Source organism: Mobula hypostoma, chromosome 5 (assembly GCF_963921235.1).
Source record: "Mobula hypostoma chromosome 5, sMobHyp1.1, whole genome shotgun sequence".
Classification (NCBI taxonomy): Eukaryota; Metazoa; Chordata; class Chondrichthyes; order Myliobatiformes; family Myliobatidae; genus Mobula; species Mobula hypostoma.
The window spans coordinates 195,436,626-195,456,354 of NC_086101.1; the positions used below are offsets into that span (position 1 = coordinate 195,436,626).

The 19,729-nt window shown below is 43.9% G+C and overlaps 1 protein-coding gene across 1 annotated transcript in view; it reads left to right on the forward strand.

The window, feature by feature from the left end:
* LOC134346397 (coiled-coil domain-containing protein 152-like) overlaps nucleotides 1-19,729 on the forward strand; it is a 110,880-nt gene that overhangs the window by 56,732 nt on the left and 34,419 nt on the right. The window contains exon 4 of the mRNA XM_063047755.1: nucleotides 10,865-10,933. Within this exon, the coding sequence (XP_062903825.1) occupies nucleotides 10,865-10,933 (69 nt within the window). The remainder of the gene's footprint in view (nucleotides 1-10,864; nucleotides 10,934-19,729) is intronic.

Genomic DNA, 19,729 nt, shown 5'->3' on the forward strand with positions numbered 1-19,729 from the left:
CTGGTGTAACTGAGACACGAGGAAATCTGCAGATGCTGGAATTTCAAGCAACACACTTAAAAATTGCTAGTGAACGCAGCAGGCCAGGCAGCATCTATAGGAAGAGGTACAGTTGATGTTTCGGGCTGAGACCCTTCGTCAGGACTAACTGAAAGAGATAGTAAGAGATTTGAAAGTGGGAGGGGGAGGGGGAGATCCGAAATGATAGGAGAAGACAGGAGGGGAAGGGATGGAGCCAAGAGCTGGAAAGTTGATTGGCAAAAGGGATATGAGAGGATCATGGGACAGGAGGCCTAAGGAGAAAAAAGGGGGAGGGGGGAAGCCCAGAGGATGGGCACGGAGTACAGTGAGAGGGACAGAGGGAGAAAAAGGAGAGAGAGAGAGAGAGAAAAATTAATAATAATAAATAAATAAATAAATAGATAGATAACGGATGGGGTCCGAAGGGGAGGTGGGGCAATTAACGTAAGTTAGAGAAGTCAATGTTCATACCATCAGGTTGGAGGCTACCCAGACGGAATATAAAGTGTTGTTCCTCCAACCTGAGTGTGGCTTCATTGTCCCCTTCTCACAATTCCTCCGTCTCCGCCGCATCTGCTCTCAGGATGAGGCTTTTCATTCCAGGACGAAGGAGATGTCTTCCTTTTTTAAAGAAAGGGGCTTCCCTTCCTCCAGTATCAACTGTGCTCTCAAACGCATCTCCCCCATTTCATGCACATCTGCTCTCACTCCATCCTCCCGCCACCCCACTAGGAATAGGGTTCCCCTGGTCCTCACCTACCACCCAACCAGCCTCCGGGTCCAACATATTATTCTCCATAACTTCTGCCACCTCCAACGGGATCCCACCACTAAGCATATCTTTCCCTCCCCGCCTCTCTCTGCATTCCGCAGGGATCGCTCCCTACGCAACTCCCTTGTTCATTCGTTCCCCCCCCCCCATCCCTTCCCACCGATCTCCCTCCTGGCACTTGTCCTTGTAAGCAGAACAAGTGCTACACGTGCCCTTACACTTCCTCTCTCACCATCATTCAGGGCCCCAGACAGTGAGGCGACACTTCACCTGTGAGTCAGCTAGGGTGATATACTGCATCCTGTGCTCCCGATGTGGCCTTCTATATATTGACGAGACCTGATGCAGGCTGGGAGACTGTTTCGCTGAACACCTACGCTCTGTCCGCCAGAGAAAGCAGGATCTCCCAGTGGCCACACATTTTAATAGTATCCCATCCCACATCCCATTCCCATTCTGACATGTCTATTCACGGCCTCCTCTACTGTCAAGATGAAGCCACACTCAGGTTGGAGGAACAACACCTTCTATTCCGTCTGGGTAGCCTCCAACCTGATGGCATGAACATCGACTTCTCTAACTGCCCCTAATGCCCCACCCCCCCCGTACCCCAACCGTTATTTATTTTTATACACACATCCTTTTTCTCACTCTCCTTTTTCTCCCTCTGTCCCTCTGACTATACCCCTTGCCCATCCTCTGGGTTCCCCCCACTTGTCTTTCTTCCCGGACCTCCTGTCCCATGATCTTCTCATATCCCCTTTGCCACTCACCTGTCCAGCTCTTGGCTCCATCCCTCCCCCTCCTGTCTTCTCCTATCATTTTGGATCTCACCCTCCCCCTCTCACTTTCAAATCTCTTACTCACTCTTCCTTCAGTTAGTCCTGACGAAGGGTCTTGGCCTGAAACGTCGACTGTACCTCTTCCTAGAGATGCTGCCTGGCCTGCTGCGTTCACCAGCAACTTTGATGTGTGTTGCTTGAATTTCCAGCATCTGCAGAATTCCTGTTGTTTCAGTTACACCATTTCTGTCTGGAAGAATAGAACAAAATTCCAGCAACTTATTGTGAGAAGCTTGTGGAAAGCTACCCAAAATGTTTGATCCAAGTTAAACAATTTAAAGGCAATGCTACCAACTACTAACAAAGTGACCCACTGGGAAAGTGATAAAAGAAATAAAAGCTGAAATAAATCATTCTTTCTACTATTATTCTGACATTTCACATTCTTAAAATAAAGTAGTTATCCTAACTGACCTAAAACAGGGAATGTTTTCTAGGATTAAATGTCAGGAATTGTGAAAAATTGAGTTTAAATGTATTTGGCTAAGGTGTATGTAAACTTCTGACTTCAACTGTATCTTTGGAAGCTTGACAATGAAGCTGATCACATTCACTTTTGCTTTTATTCTTTCCAGAAAGAGTTGATTGCCACTAATTTGTAACCAATTGGTTCTCAGCAATAGAACAGCACTTTGCCTTAGTGTCTAAATAATCCCTGCTGCAACAAGCTGACCTGCTTCTTACTGGCTTCTTCAGGAAGGCAAATGCAGTGTTAGCATTCATTTTGAGAGGACTAGAATATAAGAGCAAGGATGTAATGCTGAGGCTTTATAAGACATTGGTCAGATCACACTTGGAGTATGCGAGCAGTTTTGGGCCTCTTATCTAAGAAAGGTTGTATTGTCTTTGGAGGAGGTCCAGAAAAGGTTCAAGAGGATGATCTAAGGAAGGAAATGGTTAATGTATGAAGAGCGCTTGATGGCTCTAGGTCTGTGCTACTGAAGGATGAGGGGGATCTCATTGAAACTACTCGAATATTAAAAGGCCTACTTAGAGTGCCAAGGAGGTTTCCTGTGGTGGGGTAGTCTAGGATCAGAGGGCATAGCCTCAGAATAGGAGATGAGGAGGACTTTTTTTTTAGTCAGAGGTAGTGAATCTGTGGAACTCATTGCCAAAGTGATTGTTGAGGCCAATTCAATAAGTATATTTAGAACGGTGTTTGATAGGTTCTTGATTAGTCAGGGTATCAGGCCAATGATGTTGTGGGGATGGAACTGGACTCTCTCACGGTGGTGTCTGAAAAGAGGATGCTGTCTAAGTGCATGCCATCTTGGTCAATGTCTCCCATCCACTACATAATGTACTGGGTGGGCACAGGAGTACATTCAGCCAGAGACTCATTCCACCGAGATGCAGCACAGAGCGTCATAGGAAGTCATTCCTGCCTGTGGCCATCAAACTTTACAACTCCTCCCTTGGAGGGTCAGACACCCTGAGCCAATAAGCTGGTCCTGGACTTATTTCATAATTTACTGGCATAATTTACACATTACTATTTAACTATTTATGATTCTATTACTATTTATTATTTATGGAGCAACTGTAACGAAAACCAATTTCCCCCGGGATTAATAAAGTATGACTATGACTATTACAGGTTACGGGGTGATGGCAGGAGAATGGGGTTGAGAGGAATAATTAATCAATCATGATGGAATGGTGGAGCAGAATTGATGGGCCAACTGGCCTAGTTCTGCTCCATTGTCTTATGGCTCTCTTTGTTGTCTTTAGATGGTCTGAATGACCAACAGGTTGATATCTTGCATCCCTCTTCAGGCCACCAATCTACTTGACAGCGTCTCGCTACTAATGGACGTCAATATCATGTGGGAGCAGATTGAAGCCCTTCAAGAACAGCAGCATGTCAGCAACTTGAAGTCCTGTTCGAATAACAGGCTGCTGTTTCTGAGCAGACTGTGGCTCCCAGTAACACAGAGATGCCACCAGGATAAAAGGCTGATGCACATGAGCAGCTGGTCTTTCTTCATGAAAGTGTGATGCTTCATGCGAGCAGAATGCTCTCCTGCATGAACTGAGAGACATTATTCATGAACAGAGAGCACTTGTTTACTAGCTGCAAAATGGCATGCATACATTCATCTTCTGTAGGAGCACACTTCCCCCACCACCCCTCCTCATCACACATCTTTATAGTGAGCAACCCTGTTCTGAATGCACAAATGGTAGTGGATACAGCCTGGTCTATACATGGGTAAAGCCCTCCACATAACTGAGCATAGAGCGCTGACACAGGAAAGCAACATCCATCATCAAGGACCCAACCACCCTGGCCATGCTCTCTTCTTGTTGTTGCCATCAGGAAGAAGGTGCAGAAGCCTCAGAGCCCACACCAACAGGTTCAGGAACACTTATTACCCCTCAACCATCAGGAACTAACTTCACTCAGCCAGCACTGAACTGTTCCATCAACCTATGGACTCATTTTCAAGGACTCATTACCACATGTTCTTGATGTTTATTGCTCATTTATTTATTTTTTTTATTATTATTTATTATTATCTTTTTGCATTTGCAGAATTTGTTTTTTTGCACACTAGTGTTTGTCCGACTTGTCTTTCGTTGATTCTATTGTGATTCTTTGTATTTACTGTGAATGCCCTCAAAAATAAATCTCAGGGTTGTATATGGTGACATATAGGTTCTTAGATAATACATTTACTTTGAACTTTGGCTGATTCAAAGAAGAATGAATATGTCACTCTTCCTGAAATGTGATTCCCAGGTGGCTTCCTAGATGCCAGGGTCTGGAAAATCTTGGATCAAGTCCTCAGTGTTCTTAAGTGAAAAGGTGAGCATCCAAAGGCCATGGTCTATGCAGGTATCAATAGCATAGGTAGAAAGACTGATGAATTTCTAAAGTGAGTTCAGGGTGTTAGAACCAGGTTATAATTTCAGAATTGCTACCCATGCTATGTGCTAGTGAGGCCAGAAATAGGAAAATCATACAGTTTGACACGTGGCTAAAGAGTTGGTGTAGGAAGGAGGCATGAGATTTTTGGATCATTAGGCTCTCTTCCAGGGAAAGTGGGACCTGTACAGAAGAGATGGTTTGAATCTGAGCGGGAGGGGGACTTAAATCCTAGCAGGAAGGTTTGCTAGTGCTGCATGGGGGTGGGAGGGTGTTAAACTAGAATTACAGGGGGATGGGAACCAGCGTCCCAGAACAAATGCTGGGGAGATGTGGAGACAGAAGTTGTTAAGACCTCAGACAAAGTCAGGAGTCAAAAGGTTGAGCATGGTGTAACTAATATTCTGAGCTGTGTATATTTCAATGCAAGAAATATTGTATGAAAGGAGGATGAACTCAGGGCATGGATCATCACAATGGAGTTATGATCTTGTAGCCATTAGTGAGACTTGCTTGTCGGAGGGGCAAGACTGGCAGTTCAATATTCCATGGTTCAGTTGCTTTAGGAGTGACAGAGTAGGAGAGCTGGCATTACTAATCAGGGAAAATGTCTCAGCAGTTCTCAATCAGGGCAGACTGGACAACTCAGCTAGTGAGGCTTTATGGGTAGAAATGAGGAATAAGAAAGGTAAGACAACATGAGGGGGTCTGTATCAGTCCACGGCATTTAGAGGAACAAATCTGTAGAGAGGTCGTAGGTCAAGAAATGTAAGGTTGTTATAGCAGGCGATTTTAAGTTTCCACTATTTTTTGGGATTCCCATACTGTAAAAGGACTAAATGAGATAGAGTTTGTCAAATGTGTTCAGGGAACGTAGAACATAGAATAGTACAGCACAGTACAGGCTCTTCAGCTCACAATGTTGTGCCGACCCTCAAACCCTGCCTCCCATATAAGCCCCCACCTTAGATTCCTCCATATACCTGTCCAGTAGTCTCTTAAACTTCACTAGTGTATCTGCCTCCACCACTGACTCAGGCAGTGCATTCCATGCACCAACCACTCTCTAAGTAAAAAACCTTCCTCTAATATCCCCCTTGAACTTCCCACCCCTTACCTTAAAGCCATGTCCTCTTGTATTGAGCAGTATTGCCCTGGGGCTGGCTGTCCACTCTATCTATTCCTCTTATTATCTTGTACACCTCTATCATGTCTCCTCTTATCCTCCTTCTCTCCAAAGAGTAAAGCCCTAGCTCCCTTAATCTCTGATCATAATGCATACTCTCTAAACCAGGCAGCATCCTGGGAAATCTCCTCTGTACCCTTTCCAATGCTTCCACATCCTTCCTATAGTGAGGTGACCAGAATTGGACACAGTACTCCAAGTGTGGCCTAACCAGAGATTTATAGAGCTGCATCATTACATCGTGACTTTTAAACTCTTTCCCTCGACTTATGAAAGTTAACACATCATAAGCTTTCTTAACTACCCTATCCACCTGTGAGGCAACTTTCAGGGATCTGTGGACATGTACCCCGAGATCCCTCTGCTCCACCACCATTTACTTTGTACTCTGCCTTGTACGTAGAAGTCCCAATGAGAGCGTCTTCGATACTTCATTTCTTATTAGGGAATGAGAGAGGACTGGCAACAAAAGTTTGTGATGGGGAACATTTTGAATCTAGTGATCATAATGCCTTTAGTTTCAAAGTAAAGATGGAAAAAGATAGATCTGGTCTGTGGGTTGAGATTCTAAATTGGAGAAAAGTCAATTTTGATCGTACCAAAAAGGATCTGGCAATTGTGGATTGGGACAGGCTGTTTTCTGGTAAAAGTGTACTTGTTAAGCGGAAGTCTTCAAAAAGTGAAATTTTGAGAGTACAAAGCTTGTATGTGCCTGTCAGATTAAAAGGTAAAGATAACAGATTTAGAGAATCTTGGTTTTCAAGAGATATTGAGGCCCTGGTTAAGAAAAACAGGAGGTACTTAGCAGGTATAGGCAGCTAGGAACAAATGAAGTCCTTATGGAGTGTAAGGACTGCAAGAGAGCACAAGAAAAAAATCAGGAGAGCTAAAAGAAGGCAGGAAAGGTGAAGGAGAATCATAAGGGATTCTACAGATAATGTTATGAGCAAAAGGATTGCAATGGACAAAATTGGTCCCTGGAATATCAGAATGGTCATCTATTAATGGAGCCAAAAGAGATGGGGAGATCTTAAATGGATTTTTTTGCATCAGTATTTACTCGGGAGATGGACGTAGTCTATTGATGTGAGTTAGTGCAGCAATGCGGTCATGGACCCTATACAAATTATAAATGAGGAGGTGTTTGCTGTCTTGAGGCAAATTAAGGTAAATAAATCCCCAGGGCCTGACAAGGTGTTTCCTTGGACCCTGTGAGAGACAAGTGCAGGAAATTCAGGGGACATAGCAGAGATATTGAAATCATTCGTAGTGTCATCAAGGTACTGGAAGATTGGAGTATAGCTAATGTTTTTCCACTTTTTAGGAAGCCTCTAAAAATAGCTTGATGTCAATAATGGGAAAGTTATTGGAAAGTATTCTAAGGGACCAGATTTATGAATATTTGGATAGACATGGACTGATTAGAGTTAGTCATGTCTTTGTTCGTGTCTAACTAATCTTATAGAGTTTTTCGAGGAAGTTACCAGGAAAGTTGAATAAGGCAAGGCAGTGTTTCTTGTCTATATGATAAGGCATTTCACAAGGCCCCGCATGGGAGGTTGGTCAAGGAGGTTCAGTTGCTCTGCATTCAAGATGAGTTAGTAAATTGCATTAGACATTGGCTTTGTGGGAGAAGCCAAAGAGTGGCAGTAGATGGTTGTCTCTCTGACTGGTGGCCTGTGACTAGTGGAGTGCCACAGGGATCAGTGCTGAGTCCATTGTTGTTTGTCATCTATATCAGTCATCTGAAAGATAATGTGGTTAACTGGATCAGCAAATTTGCAATAACAGCAAGTTTGGGGGTGTACTGGAAGACTATCAGAACTTGCAGCGAGATCTGGGCCAGCTGGAAAATTGGACTGAAAAATAGTAGATAGAATTTAATGTAGACAAGTGTGAGGTGTTGCACTTTAGTAGTACCAACCCGAGTAGACTTACACAGTGTGGTAGGGCACTGAGGAGTGCAGTACAACAAAGGGATCTGTGAATACAGGTCCATAATTCAGTTTTTGCCAGTTTGACCTTCATAAATCAAAGTATTGAATACAGGAGATGGGATGATATGTTGCAGATGTTGGTGAGGCCTATGTCGCAGATGTTAGTGAGGCCTAATTTGGAGTATTATGTGCAGTTTTGGTCACTTACCTATGGAAATATATTAATAAGAGTGAAAGTACAGAGAAAATTTACAAGAATGTTGCTGCGTCTGGAGGACCTGAGTTATAAGGAAAGATTGAATAGGTTAGACTTTATTTCTTGGAATGTGGAAGATTGAGGGGAAATTTGATAGAGGTGTACAAAATTATGAGAGATATGGATAGGGTAAATGCAAGCAGACTTTTTCCACTGAGGTTGGATGGAACTACAACTTGAGGTCATAGGTTAAGGGTGAAAGTTCAAAAGTTTAAGGGGAACATGGGGGGAGGGTGATCTTCACTCAGAGGGTCATGAGCGAGGAATGAGCCACCAGTGCAAGTGGTGCATGCAAGCTGGATTTCAACATTTAATGTTGATTAATGTTGCAGCTATATAGGACCCTGGTCAGACCCCACTTGGAGTACTGTGCTCAGTTCTGGTCGCCTCATTACAGGAAGGATGTGGAAGCCATAGAAAGGGTGCAGAGGAGATTTACAAGGATGTTGCCTGGATTGGGGAGCATGAATTATGAGAATAGGTTGAGTGAACTCGGCTTTTTCTCCTTGGAGTAACGGAGGATGCGAGGTGATCTGATAGAGGTGTATAAGGTGATGAGAGGCATTGATCATGTGGATAGTCAGAGGCTTTTTCCCAGGGCTGAAATGGCTGCCACAAGAGGACACAGATTTAAAGTGCATGGAAGTAGGTACAGAGGAGATGACAGGGTTAAGTTTTTTTGTGCAGAGAGTGGTGTGTGTGTGGAATGGGCTGCCGGCGATGGTGGTGGAGGTGGATACAATAGGGTCTTTTAAGAGACTCCTAGATAGGTCCATGGACCTTAGAAAAATAGAGGGCTATGGGTCACCCTAGCTAATTTCTCAGGTAAAGACGTGTTCGGCACAGCTTTGTGGGCCGAAGGGGCTGTATTATGCTGTAGGCTTTCTATGTTTATTTGTGAATGTTGTCCATCTGATGCTCTGTGCAACTTTGAACAAGGGGGGATAAAACAGTGTCGAGGTCCCCATCCCTTATTTATTTATTTATTATTTATTATTATTTTCCCCTTTTTTTCTCTCTCTCTTTTTTCTGCCTCTGTTCCTCTCACTATAACTCCTTGCCTGCTCGCGATCCTCTGGGCTCCCCTTCCCGTTTCTTTCTCCCTAGGCTTCCTGTCCCATGATCCTCTCCCTTCTCCAGCTTTGTATCCCTTTTGTCAGTCAACTTTCCAGCTCTTAGCTCCATCCCTCCCTCTCCTGTCTTCTCCTATCATTTCAGATCTCCCCCTCCCCCTCCCACTTGCAAATCTCTTACTATCTCTTCTTTCAGTTAGTCGTGACGAAGGGTCTCGGCCCGAAACGTCGACTGTACCTCTTCCTAGAGATGCTGCCTGGCCTGCTGCGTTCACTAGCAATTTTTATGAGGGATTGTTGATGGGTTTACAGACTGTTCTGCAATCTGATGGCAGAGCAGATGGGATAAAACTTTCAGCAAGTTGGATGTAAGGAAAACAATTGTTTTGCATCAGTTTCTTTCTGATCTACAACACTGTTGATAAAGGTGTGTAGAAGGAGAATCAAGCATGGTTTTACAAGATGCATTTGGGTAGGCATTGTTGGAAAATAATCTGCTGGGCCAGCATAGATTTCATGAGTCAAATGAGCTCCTAAGCTAGAACAATTCTGTGATTCATTGAATTTACTACCTAAAGACTTCACACAGGTACTTCTGGCCCCCAAGGATAATCAAGTCAAATACTCAGGCCCCAATCAACCCATTTTGTCTTGGTAGTATGAATGGGTGAAATTTTAATCTCCAAAAAGATATGGTTGGTTTGAATTTGATTGAATGTTGGTGTTCCCAGATTGAACATTCAACTTAAAGCTACCTTTTTCTGAAGCTAAGTGGTAATGACATGAGACTGGAATCCATGACATCTGCCTTCAGTGTCTCCCCAAACTCAGCACTATCTACTTAAGAGGGTGGTGATCCAACCTTCCTCCCAAACAGATTGGGACCTTGCCCTTACAGTGTCCCGTAGAAGTCTTCAGCTCTGCTCTTGTGCTTAGTTTCTTCTGCAGTACTCCTTACCTAACCTTTCTGAGGAGACACAAGAAACAGTAATTTCTGTGGGTTGCAGGTTGATGGGACTAGGTAGATTAAATGTTTCAGCAGATGGTGGATGGGCCGAATGGACTGTTTCTGTGCTGTAGTGTTTTATGACTCTACTGGACATGAGCTTCTGCAGATGCTGGAACTCTTGAGGAACACACACAAAATGCTGGATGGACTCAGCAAGTCAGGCAGCATCTATGAAGGGGAATAAACAGTCGACATTTCAGGCTGAAATCCTTCATCAGGACTGGAAAGGAAGTGAGTAGAAGCCAGAATAAGAAGGTGCGGGGAGGGGAAGAAGTACAGTTGATAGGTGATAGGTGAGACCAGGTGAAGGGAAGTTAGGTGGATGGAAGTGGGGGGAGGGGGAAATGATGTGAGAAGCTGGAAGGAGATAGGTAAAAGAGCCCGAAGAAGAAGAAATATGAGAGAAGAAATAGGTGAGGACAGTAGGCTATGGAAGAAAGAAAAGGAAGAGGGGAATCAGAGGGAAGAGTTGGCCAGGTGAGAAAGGATGAGAGGGAAGCCAGAATGGGAAGTGTAAAATTGAGAGAAGAGGGAGGGGGGAGAAGTTACCCAAAGTTCGATACATCAATGTTCATGGCATCAGCACAAACTGCTGAAAGAATTGCATAGGCCAAGCTGTATCGGTGGAGGCAAAGATGTTGTTGTGCAGGGTCTCGACCCAAAACTTCAACCAATCCTTTACCTTCACAGATGCCATGTGACCCACTGAGTTCCTCCAGCAGATTGTTTCCAAGCAGTGCCAGGTTGGGAAAGCAATGCTGTGGAGTCAGTTCTCAGAAGCTTGTGTGGGAGCCAGACTTCAGGTATCCTGCCAAACCCACCCCTGTCCAAGTCAGAGCTGAAAAAGTGACCTTAGTACATGTATTTCTTACCCAGTGATGGATATTTTTGCTCTGCAGAATGTGTTTCATTGCATGGAATGGTGACGGATCTGCAGGACACCATCCAAAAACAATACGATGTACGAGGTGAGAGTCCATGGTAAATTCGACTAGAAGTAATTAAATGCTGTTCCATTGATTTAGCTACTACCCCAACCTGATGGCATGAACATTGATTTCTTGAACTTCTGGTAATGTCCCCCCCCCACTCCTTCACCATTCCCCATTTCTCCCTCTCACTTATCTCCTTACCTGCCCATCACCTCCCTCTGGTGCTATTCCCCCCTCCCTTTCTTCCATGGTCTGCTCTCCTCTCATATCTGATCCCCCTTTCTCCAGCCCTTTATCTCTTTCAGATCGACTTCCCAGCTCTTTGCTTCACCCCTCCCACTCTCCCATTTTCACCTATCACCTACTACCTTGTATTTCTTCCTCCCCTCCCCCCACCTTCTTATCTGACTTCTCATCTTTTTTCTCAGCCCTGATGGAGGGTCTTGGCCCAAAACGTTGACTGTTTACTCTTTTCCATAGATGTTGTCTGGCCCGCTGAGTTCCTCCAGCATTTTGTGTGTGTTGCTTCGATTTCCAGTATTTGCAGATTTTCTCTTGTTTGTGTTTGGACCCCATTCTTTTTCTCCTCATTCTCAATCATCTGGTAAAAATCAACAACTCACTGACAAGAGATCCTGCAGATGCTGGAAATCCAGAGTAACACACACAAAAAATGCTTAGGGAACTCAGCAGCTCAGGCAGTATCTATGGAGAGAAATAAACAGTTGACATTTTGGGCCGAGACGCTTCATCAGGACTCTCTGGCAAAAATGCTGACTGTTTATTCATTTCCATAGATGTTGCCTGACAGGTTGAGTTCATCCAACATTTTGTGTCTGTAACTCACTGACATAATAAGAATTGTGCTGAAAAGGTGTTTTAATACTGAGGTTTGAGCTGATGCTGAATTGATGTGCAATGTTTTAGCAGTGCAAAACAAGAGATTCATCTTCTTATGCACTTTAGTCTTTGAAAGTGAGTCCATAGGTTGTGGGAACATTTCAATTGATGGGGTAAGTGAAACTGAGTGAAGTTATGCCCTTTGGTTGAGGTGTAATAATTGTTCCTGATCCTGTTAGTGTGAGTCCTGAGGCTCCTGTACCTTCTTTCTAATGGCAGCAGCAAGAAGAGAGCATGTCCTGGGTGGTGGCTGATTTTAGTTTCAACCCATTCTTCTACTTTCTTCCTGTAACCCTTATCCTCCATTCTAATCAAGAACTTATCAATCTCTGCCATAACTTATCTAATGACTTGGCCATCACCGCCCTCTGTGACATGTATTCCACAGATACGCCACCTCCTGATGCTTGGTTTTCCTGCTAATGGAAGTAGTGTTCATTCTATCACTATCAGGCAGGTTTCAGTGAATTTGCCCCTCAACCATTGATTTCCACTGTATACAGTCCCAGAGACACCAAATATCCCTTACATAGTAACCCTGTAATTCCTAGGATCATTCTTGTGAACCTTCTCTGGAGAAGGTTCCTCCCTTAGATACAGGGCCAAAAGTTTTTCATGATATACCAAATGTGGTCTGACCAATTCTTTATAAAGCCATAACAATTCTTCTCAGAATCTGGTTTATTTTTGCTGACATATGTGGTGAAATTTATTGTTTTGCAGCAGCAATACAGTGCAATACATTAAAATCATTATAAGTTACAATAAGAAATATAAAAATTTAGTGCAAAAAGAGAGCAAAATAATGAGGTAATAACAGAAACATAGAAAACCTACAACACAATACAGGCCCTTTGGCCCACAATACTGTGCCGAACATGCCCCTACCTTAGAAATTACCTAGGGTTACCTATAGCCCTCTATTTTTCTAAGCTCCATGTACCGATCCAAAAGTCTCTTAAAAGATCCTATCGTATCCGCCTCCACCATCGTTGCCGGCAGCCCATTCCATGCACTCACCACTCTCTGCGTAAAAACCTTACCCCTGACATCTCCTCTGTGCCTACTCCCCAGCACCTTAAACCTGTGCCCTCTTGTGGCAACCATTTTAGCCCTGGGGAAAAGCCTCTGACTATCCACACGATCAATGCCTGTCATTATCTTGTACACTTCTATCAGGTCACCTCTCATCCTCCATTGCTCCAAGGAGAAAAGGCCAAGTTCACTCAACCTATTCTCATAAGGCATGCTCCCCAATCCAGGCAGCATCCTTGTAATGTTCATGGGTTCATGGACTGTTCAGAAATCTGATGGTGCAGGGGAGAAGATGTTCCTAAAACACTGAACGTGGGTCTTCAGCTCCTGTACCTCCTCTCTGATGGTATTAATACAAAGGGGTTATGTCCTTGATGGTGAAGGCCCTCCATGATGGATGCCGCCTTTTTTTAGACATCACCTTTTAAAGATGTTCTTGATGGTGGGAAAGCTAGTGTCCATGATGGAGATGCATGGGTCCAACAACTTTCTGCAGCTTTTTCTGATCCTTTGCTGTGGCCCCTTCATATACCTTCATTTCTATATTATAATCCCCTTGAATATACTCGTCTTCCAGAAGTTGCTTATCAGATTGTTAAGAAGCAGTTTTTGACCAATGCTTTTGACCCAGCTTTTTCTTCTGTCCATTTGTTTGGCATCTGGAAGCCTGCCTGATATCCTATCCAAGTGACCATGAGCAGCAAGTTGTTACTGGGTTACTGAAAGAGTTTATATTGCACAGACTTTCCCACACAATCAACAAGAATGCTTGAAGAAAACTTGCATGCCCTAAGTGATCTTTGTAAGAATAATAGCAGTGATTATAGTCACTGCTCTCCTGACATCCCTGTCTACTCCTAGTTTCCTTGTCATCCATTCTCCAACTCTGTTCTAGACAAAGGATCTGGTTTTCCCACCCATCAACCCAATGAGCTGCCTTTCGGTGCTTGCTCAGTTCAGACAGCAAAGTCTTGAATATTGTCCCTCCATGGAAGTGGTTCAAGCCTATTGCTAGTGCCTCCAGGCCACTCCTTCAACTACCACCATGCCTAACCGCATGTGAAAGCTGAGGGCGAGACGTCTGGTATACTCTGTTCGAACATGTTCCTCAATCATCAAACTGAATCATAGAACACAGAACACAAAACAGTACAGGCCTTTCTGCCCATGATGTTATGCTGAGGTTTTAACCTATTTTAAAATCTATCTAACCCTTCCCTCCCATATAGCCCTCCATTTTTTTTATCATCCAAGTGCCTATCTAATAGTCTCTTAACTGTCCCAGTGCATTAACGTACGATAATAAACCTGCCAGGGGTGGTGGAAGAGGCAGATTCCACCACCCCACCAGGTTTATTATGGCAGATCGTGAAATCTGTTTTGTGGCAGGAGTACAGTACTAGAAAAAACTAACCTGACTTACAAAGTAAATAAATAGTGCAAAAGACACTCTGTTTGGCAAAAAACTGATTTGCTAGAGGAACTCAGTGAGTTGAGCAGCAACTGTGGGGGTTGGTGAGATGTTGAGGAACTGTCGACATTTCAGATCAAGCCCCTGCCTCAGGACTGTGAGTGGAGAAGGAAGGTAGTCTGTGTATAGACAAAGTGAGGAGGGGGAAACAGGGGTTGTAGATGATAGGTGGAGTGAGGAGGTGAGTGGGAGGGGGGGAAATGAAGAAAAGCACTCTGCCTTGCTTATCCACATAACAATGGTAAATTCATACTGTAACTTAAAAAAAAAGTTAGTGATCATAATACGTTAAAGTGAAATCAACACAGCTATACAGCTGGTTGTTAGTAACAACACACTAAATACTGGAGGAACTCAGTGTGCTGGTCAGCATCCGTAGAGAAAAATGGACAATCTACGTTGCAGGTCAGGAACCTTTGTCTGGAGTGATGAGGGAAGATAGTACATAGAAAAGGGTGAGACAGATGCTGTAGGTGATAGGTGGATAGGAAGACTGGAAAATTGCTGATATCAACCCACTCTTAAAGAAGGGAGAGAGGCAGAAAAGAGGAAACTATAGGCCAGTTAGCCTGACCTCAGTGGTTGGGAAGATGTTGGAGTCGATTATTAAGGATGAGGACTCAGGGCAGCTTGGGTACATGATAAAGTAGGCATGCTTTCCCCAAGAGAAAATCTTGCCTGACAAATCTGTTGGAATTCTCTGAAGACATAACAAGCAGGATAGATAAAGGAGAATTGGTTGATGTTGTGTACTTGGACTCTTAGAAGGCCTTTGACCAGGTGCCACACATGAGGCTGCTTAACAAGCTACGAGCTCATGGTGTTATAGGAAAGATTCTAGCATGGATAAAGCAGTGGCTGATTGACAGGAGGCAAAGAGTGGGAATAAAGGGAGCCTTTTCTGGTTTGCTGCCAGTGACTAGTGGTGTTCCGCAGGGGTCTGGGTTGGAATCAATTCTTTTTATGTTATATGTCAACGATGGAATTGATGGCTTTGTTGCAAAGTTTGCAGGTGATATGAAGATAGGTGGAGGAGCAGGTAGGTTTAAGGAAGTAGAGAGGCTACAGAAGGATTTAGACAGATTAGGAGAATGGGCAAAGAAATGGCAGATGGAATACAGTGTTGGAAGTGTATGGTCATGCACTTGGGTAGAAGAAATGAAAAGGTTGACTATTTTCTAAATGGAGAGAAAATATAAGAAAACTGAGGTGCAAAGGGATTTTAGAATCCTCATGCAGATTTCCCTAAAGGTTAATTTGCAGGTTGAGTCTGTGGTGAGGAAGGCAAATGCAATGTTCGCATTTATTTCAAGAAGACTAGATTATAAAAGCAAGATGTAATTTTAAATTTTGTAAAGCACTGGTGAGACCTCACTTGGAGTATTGTGAACAGGTTTGGACCCCCTATCTGAGAAAGAATGTGCTGAAACTGAAGAAGGTTCTAAGGAGGTTCACAGAAATGATTCCAGGATTGAATGGCTTGTCATTTGAAGAGCATTTGACGGATCTGGGCCTGTATTCGCTAGAATTGAGAAAAATGAGGGTTGACCTCATTGAAATCTATCAGATGGTGAAAGGCCTTGATAGGATGGATGTGAAGAGGATGTTTCCTATGGTGGGAGAATCTGAGACCAGAGGACACAGCCTCAGAATAGAGGGGTGTCCGTTTAGAAAGGAGATGAGGAGGAATTTCTTTTAGCCAGAGAATGGTGAATCTGTGGAATTCTTTGACACAGGCAGCTGTGGAGGCCAGGTCATTGGGTGTATTTAAGGCAGAGGCGGATAGATTCTTGATTGGTCAGGGCATGAAGGGATACGGGGAGAATGGGGCTGAGAGGAAAATTGGATTAGCCATGATGAAATGGCAGAGCAGAATTGATAGGCCATATGGTCTAATTCTGTTCCAACATCTTATGGTCTTATGGTTTTATACGATATTTCTGAACGAGTCCACAACACCCTGAAAAGGGAGGATGAACAGCCACAAGTCGTGGTATATATTGGAACCAATGACATAGGTAGAAAAAGGGAGGAGGTACTGAAAAAAGAATACAGGGTGTTAGGAAGGAATCTGAGAAGTGGGTCTTGAAGGCAGTAATCTTAGGATTGCTGCCTGTGCCACATGACAGTGAGGATAGGAATAGAATGAGGTGGCAGATAAAGGTGTGACTGAAGAATTGGAGCGGGGGCAGGGATTCAGATTTCTGGATAATTAGTAACTCTTCTGGGACAGGTGGGACCTGTACAAAAAGGACAGGTTGCACTTGAGTCCGAGGGGGATCAATATTCTTGCGGGCAGGTTTACTAGAGCTGTTGGGAGTGGTTTAAACTAGTATGGCAGGGGTATGGGAACCAGGATGATAGAGCTGAAGATGAGCCAACAGGCTTACAAGAGGATGATAAGTGTAACATGAATATAAGGAAAGACAAGCCAATGATTGGGTGCAAATGCATACAGGGCAAAGAGTTAAAATCAAAATGGCAAAGAACGCAGGACTGAAGGTGCAGTATTTAAATGCGAGTAGCATTCGGAATAAGCTGGACGAACTTGTGGCGCAGTTAGAGATTGTGGGCATCACTAAGTCATGGCTGGAGAAGGCCATTGTGAGGAGCTTAACATCAAAGGATATACTTTGTATCAAAAAGACAGGTAGGATGGCATAGGCGGTGGTGTGGCTCTGTAGGCAAGAGATGGAATTAGACCTTTAGAAAGAGGAGACAAAGGTCAGAGGATGTTGGGTGGAGTTAAGAAAATGCAAGGGTGAAAAAACCAGTATGGGAATCATATATTGGCCTCCAAATAGTCAAGATGTTGGGTTGAGTTTGCAAAGGGAGCTGGAAAAGGTGTGTAATAAGGGTAATGTCACAATTGTAATGGGGACTTCAATATGCAAGGGGATTGGGAAAATCAGGTTGGTGTGGGATTGCAAGAGAGGGAATTTTTTGAATGCCTACGAGATGGTTTTCAGAGCAGCTTGTACTTGAGCCTACTCAGGGAAAGGCTATCTTAAACTGGGCGTTGTTAATAACCTAGATCTTATGTAAAGGAATCCTTAGGAGGTAGTGATCATAATATGATTGATTTCATACTGCAATTTAAGAGGGAGAAGCAGAACTCACATGTATCAGTATCGCAATGGAATAAAGGGAATTACAGAGGCATGAGAGAGGAGCTTGTCTAGGTGAATTGGAGGAGGATACTGGCAGGGATGATGGCAGAGCTGAGATGGCTGAAGTTTCTAGGAATAGTTCACAAGGCGCAGGATAGAGACAGTATGTCCCGAATGGCAGGGGTAGCCAACCATGGCTTGACAAAGTAAGTTAAGGACTGCATAAGAGCCGAGGAAAGGGCATATAAGGTAGCAAAAGTGAGTAGGAAGTTTGATGATTGCGAAGCTTCAACAAAAGTCAACTAAAAAAGCTACAAGAAGGAAAAGGTTAACTATAAGGGCAGACTAGCCAGTAACATAAAGAAGGATACCAGAAGTATTTTCAGTTATATAAATGCAAGGGGGTTTCGATTTTTATGTTACTGCGGAGGCTAATTAAAATAGCGTCTTTGTTATGTTAATCTGGGGAATGCGGCTTTGTTGTCTTAAACGCTGAGAAAGTTTGTGCTAGCAGCTTGTTGTGGTTTAGAGGGTGATAAGAAATACGTTATTAACCAATGGGGATAGTCGTTATGGTTTTGGTGTATTTGAAGATACTGTATGCGCGGGGTTTTGGGGGCAGAAGGCGGGAGAGCGAGACAGAGGATGGACGAGGTGCTGTGAGTCCGCTAACGGGGTCGGACCCCGAGCGGGACGTTCGGCAAGGAGACGGAGACGGATTCGTGTGGAGCGTCTGGTTGACCACCGTTGTTGGTCCCAGGCGGCCGGTCGAGGTGGTCCGAGGGGGTCGCAGGGTGAAGAAGAAGGTCCTTGAGCTCCAACGGTTTTTGTGCACGAAGAGATTGAAATTTGATAAGTGTGGCGCCTTTTATTTTCCTTTTATATTTTATTCTCTTTTAATTATATAGTTCCAGAAATATCTATAAACTGTATATCATTTAATTGCATCTGGTGTATTGTCTGTTATTTGGGTGGGGTGGGGTACATCACACAGCATCCACACAAACTAATTACCCAGTTTGGTGGGGCCGAGGCTATTTCCCTAGACGACAGTGAGCCGAGCGACCCTGAGGGTGGCCGGGGGGCTACATAAACAATAAAGGGAGGTAAGAGTTGATATTGGGTCACTGGAAAATGATGCTGTTGAACTAGTAATGGGGAGTGGGGAGTAAAGAAATAGCCGGTGAACTTAATGGGAACTTTGCATCTGTCTTCACTCTGGAAGGCATGAGCAGTGTGCCGGAGGTCCGTAAGTGTCAGGAAGCAGGAGCGAGTGCCATTGCTATTACAAAGGAAAAAGTACAAGGCAAACTCAAAGGTCTTAAGGTGGACACGTCGCCTGGATCTGATGCACTACGTCCCAGAGTCCCGAGAGAGGTTCCTGAAGAGATAAGGGATGCATTGGTCATGCTCTTTCAAGAATCACTTGATTCTGGCATGGTTCTGGAGGACTGGAAGATTGGAAATGTTACTCCACTCTTTAAGAAGGGAGGAAGGCAAAAGAAAGGAAATTATAAGCCTGGTAGCTTAATCTCAGTGGTTGGGAAAGTGTTGGAGTCTGTTATTAAGGATGAAATTTCGGTTACTTGGAGACTAATGATAAAATAAGTCAAAGTCATTATGGTTTCTGTCAAGGGAAATCGTGCCTGACAAATCTGTTAGAATTCTTCAAGGAAGTAACAAGCAGAGTGGACAAAGGAGAGGTAGTGGATGTCATTTACTTGGATTTTCAGAAGGCATTTGATAAGGTGCCACACATGAAGCTGCTTAACAGGATAAAATCCTATGGCATTACAGGAAAGATACAGGCATGGATAGAGGAATGGCTGATTTTTCAGGAGGCAGCGAGTAGGAATAAAAGGAGCCTGAACTGGAGGGGGACTAACATCCTTGTGGGAAGGTTTGCTAGCGCTGCTCCGGGAGGTTTAAACTAGATTTGCAGGGGGAGGGGAACCAGAGTGTTAGAGCAGATAATGAAGTGGAGGAGGATAAAGGTCATGTGAGAACTGCAAGTATAGTGCATGAAGTAAAGCCAGATCTAACATATAAAGAGGCTTTGAGGAAAGAGAAGCAGAATAAAGGGTGTAAAGGTAGTAAGGTAGAAGGGCTAAAGTGTGTGTACTTCAATACAAGAAGTATCAGGAACGAAGGTGATGAACTGACAGCTTGGGATACATACATGGAATTATGATGTAGTGGCCATTACAAAGACTTGCCCGGCACCAGAGCAGGAATGGATTCTCAATATTCCTGGATTTCAGTGCTTTAAAAGGGATAGAGAGGGGGGAAAAGGGGAGAAGGGTGGCATTACTGGTC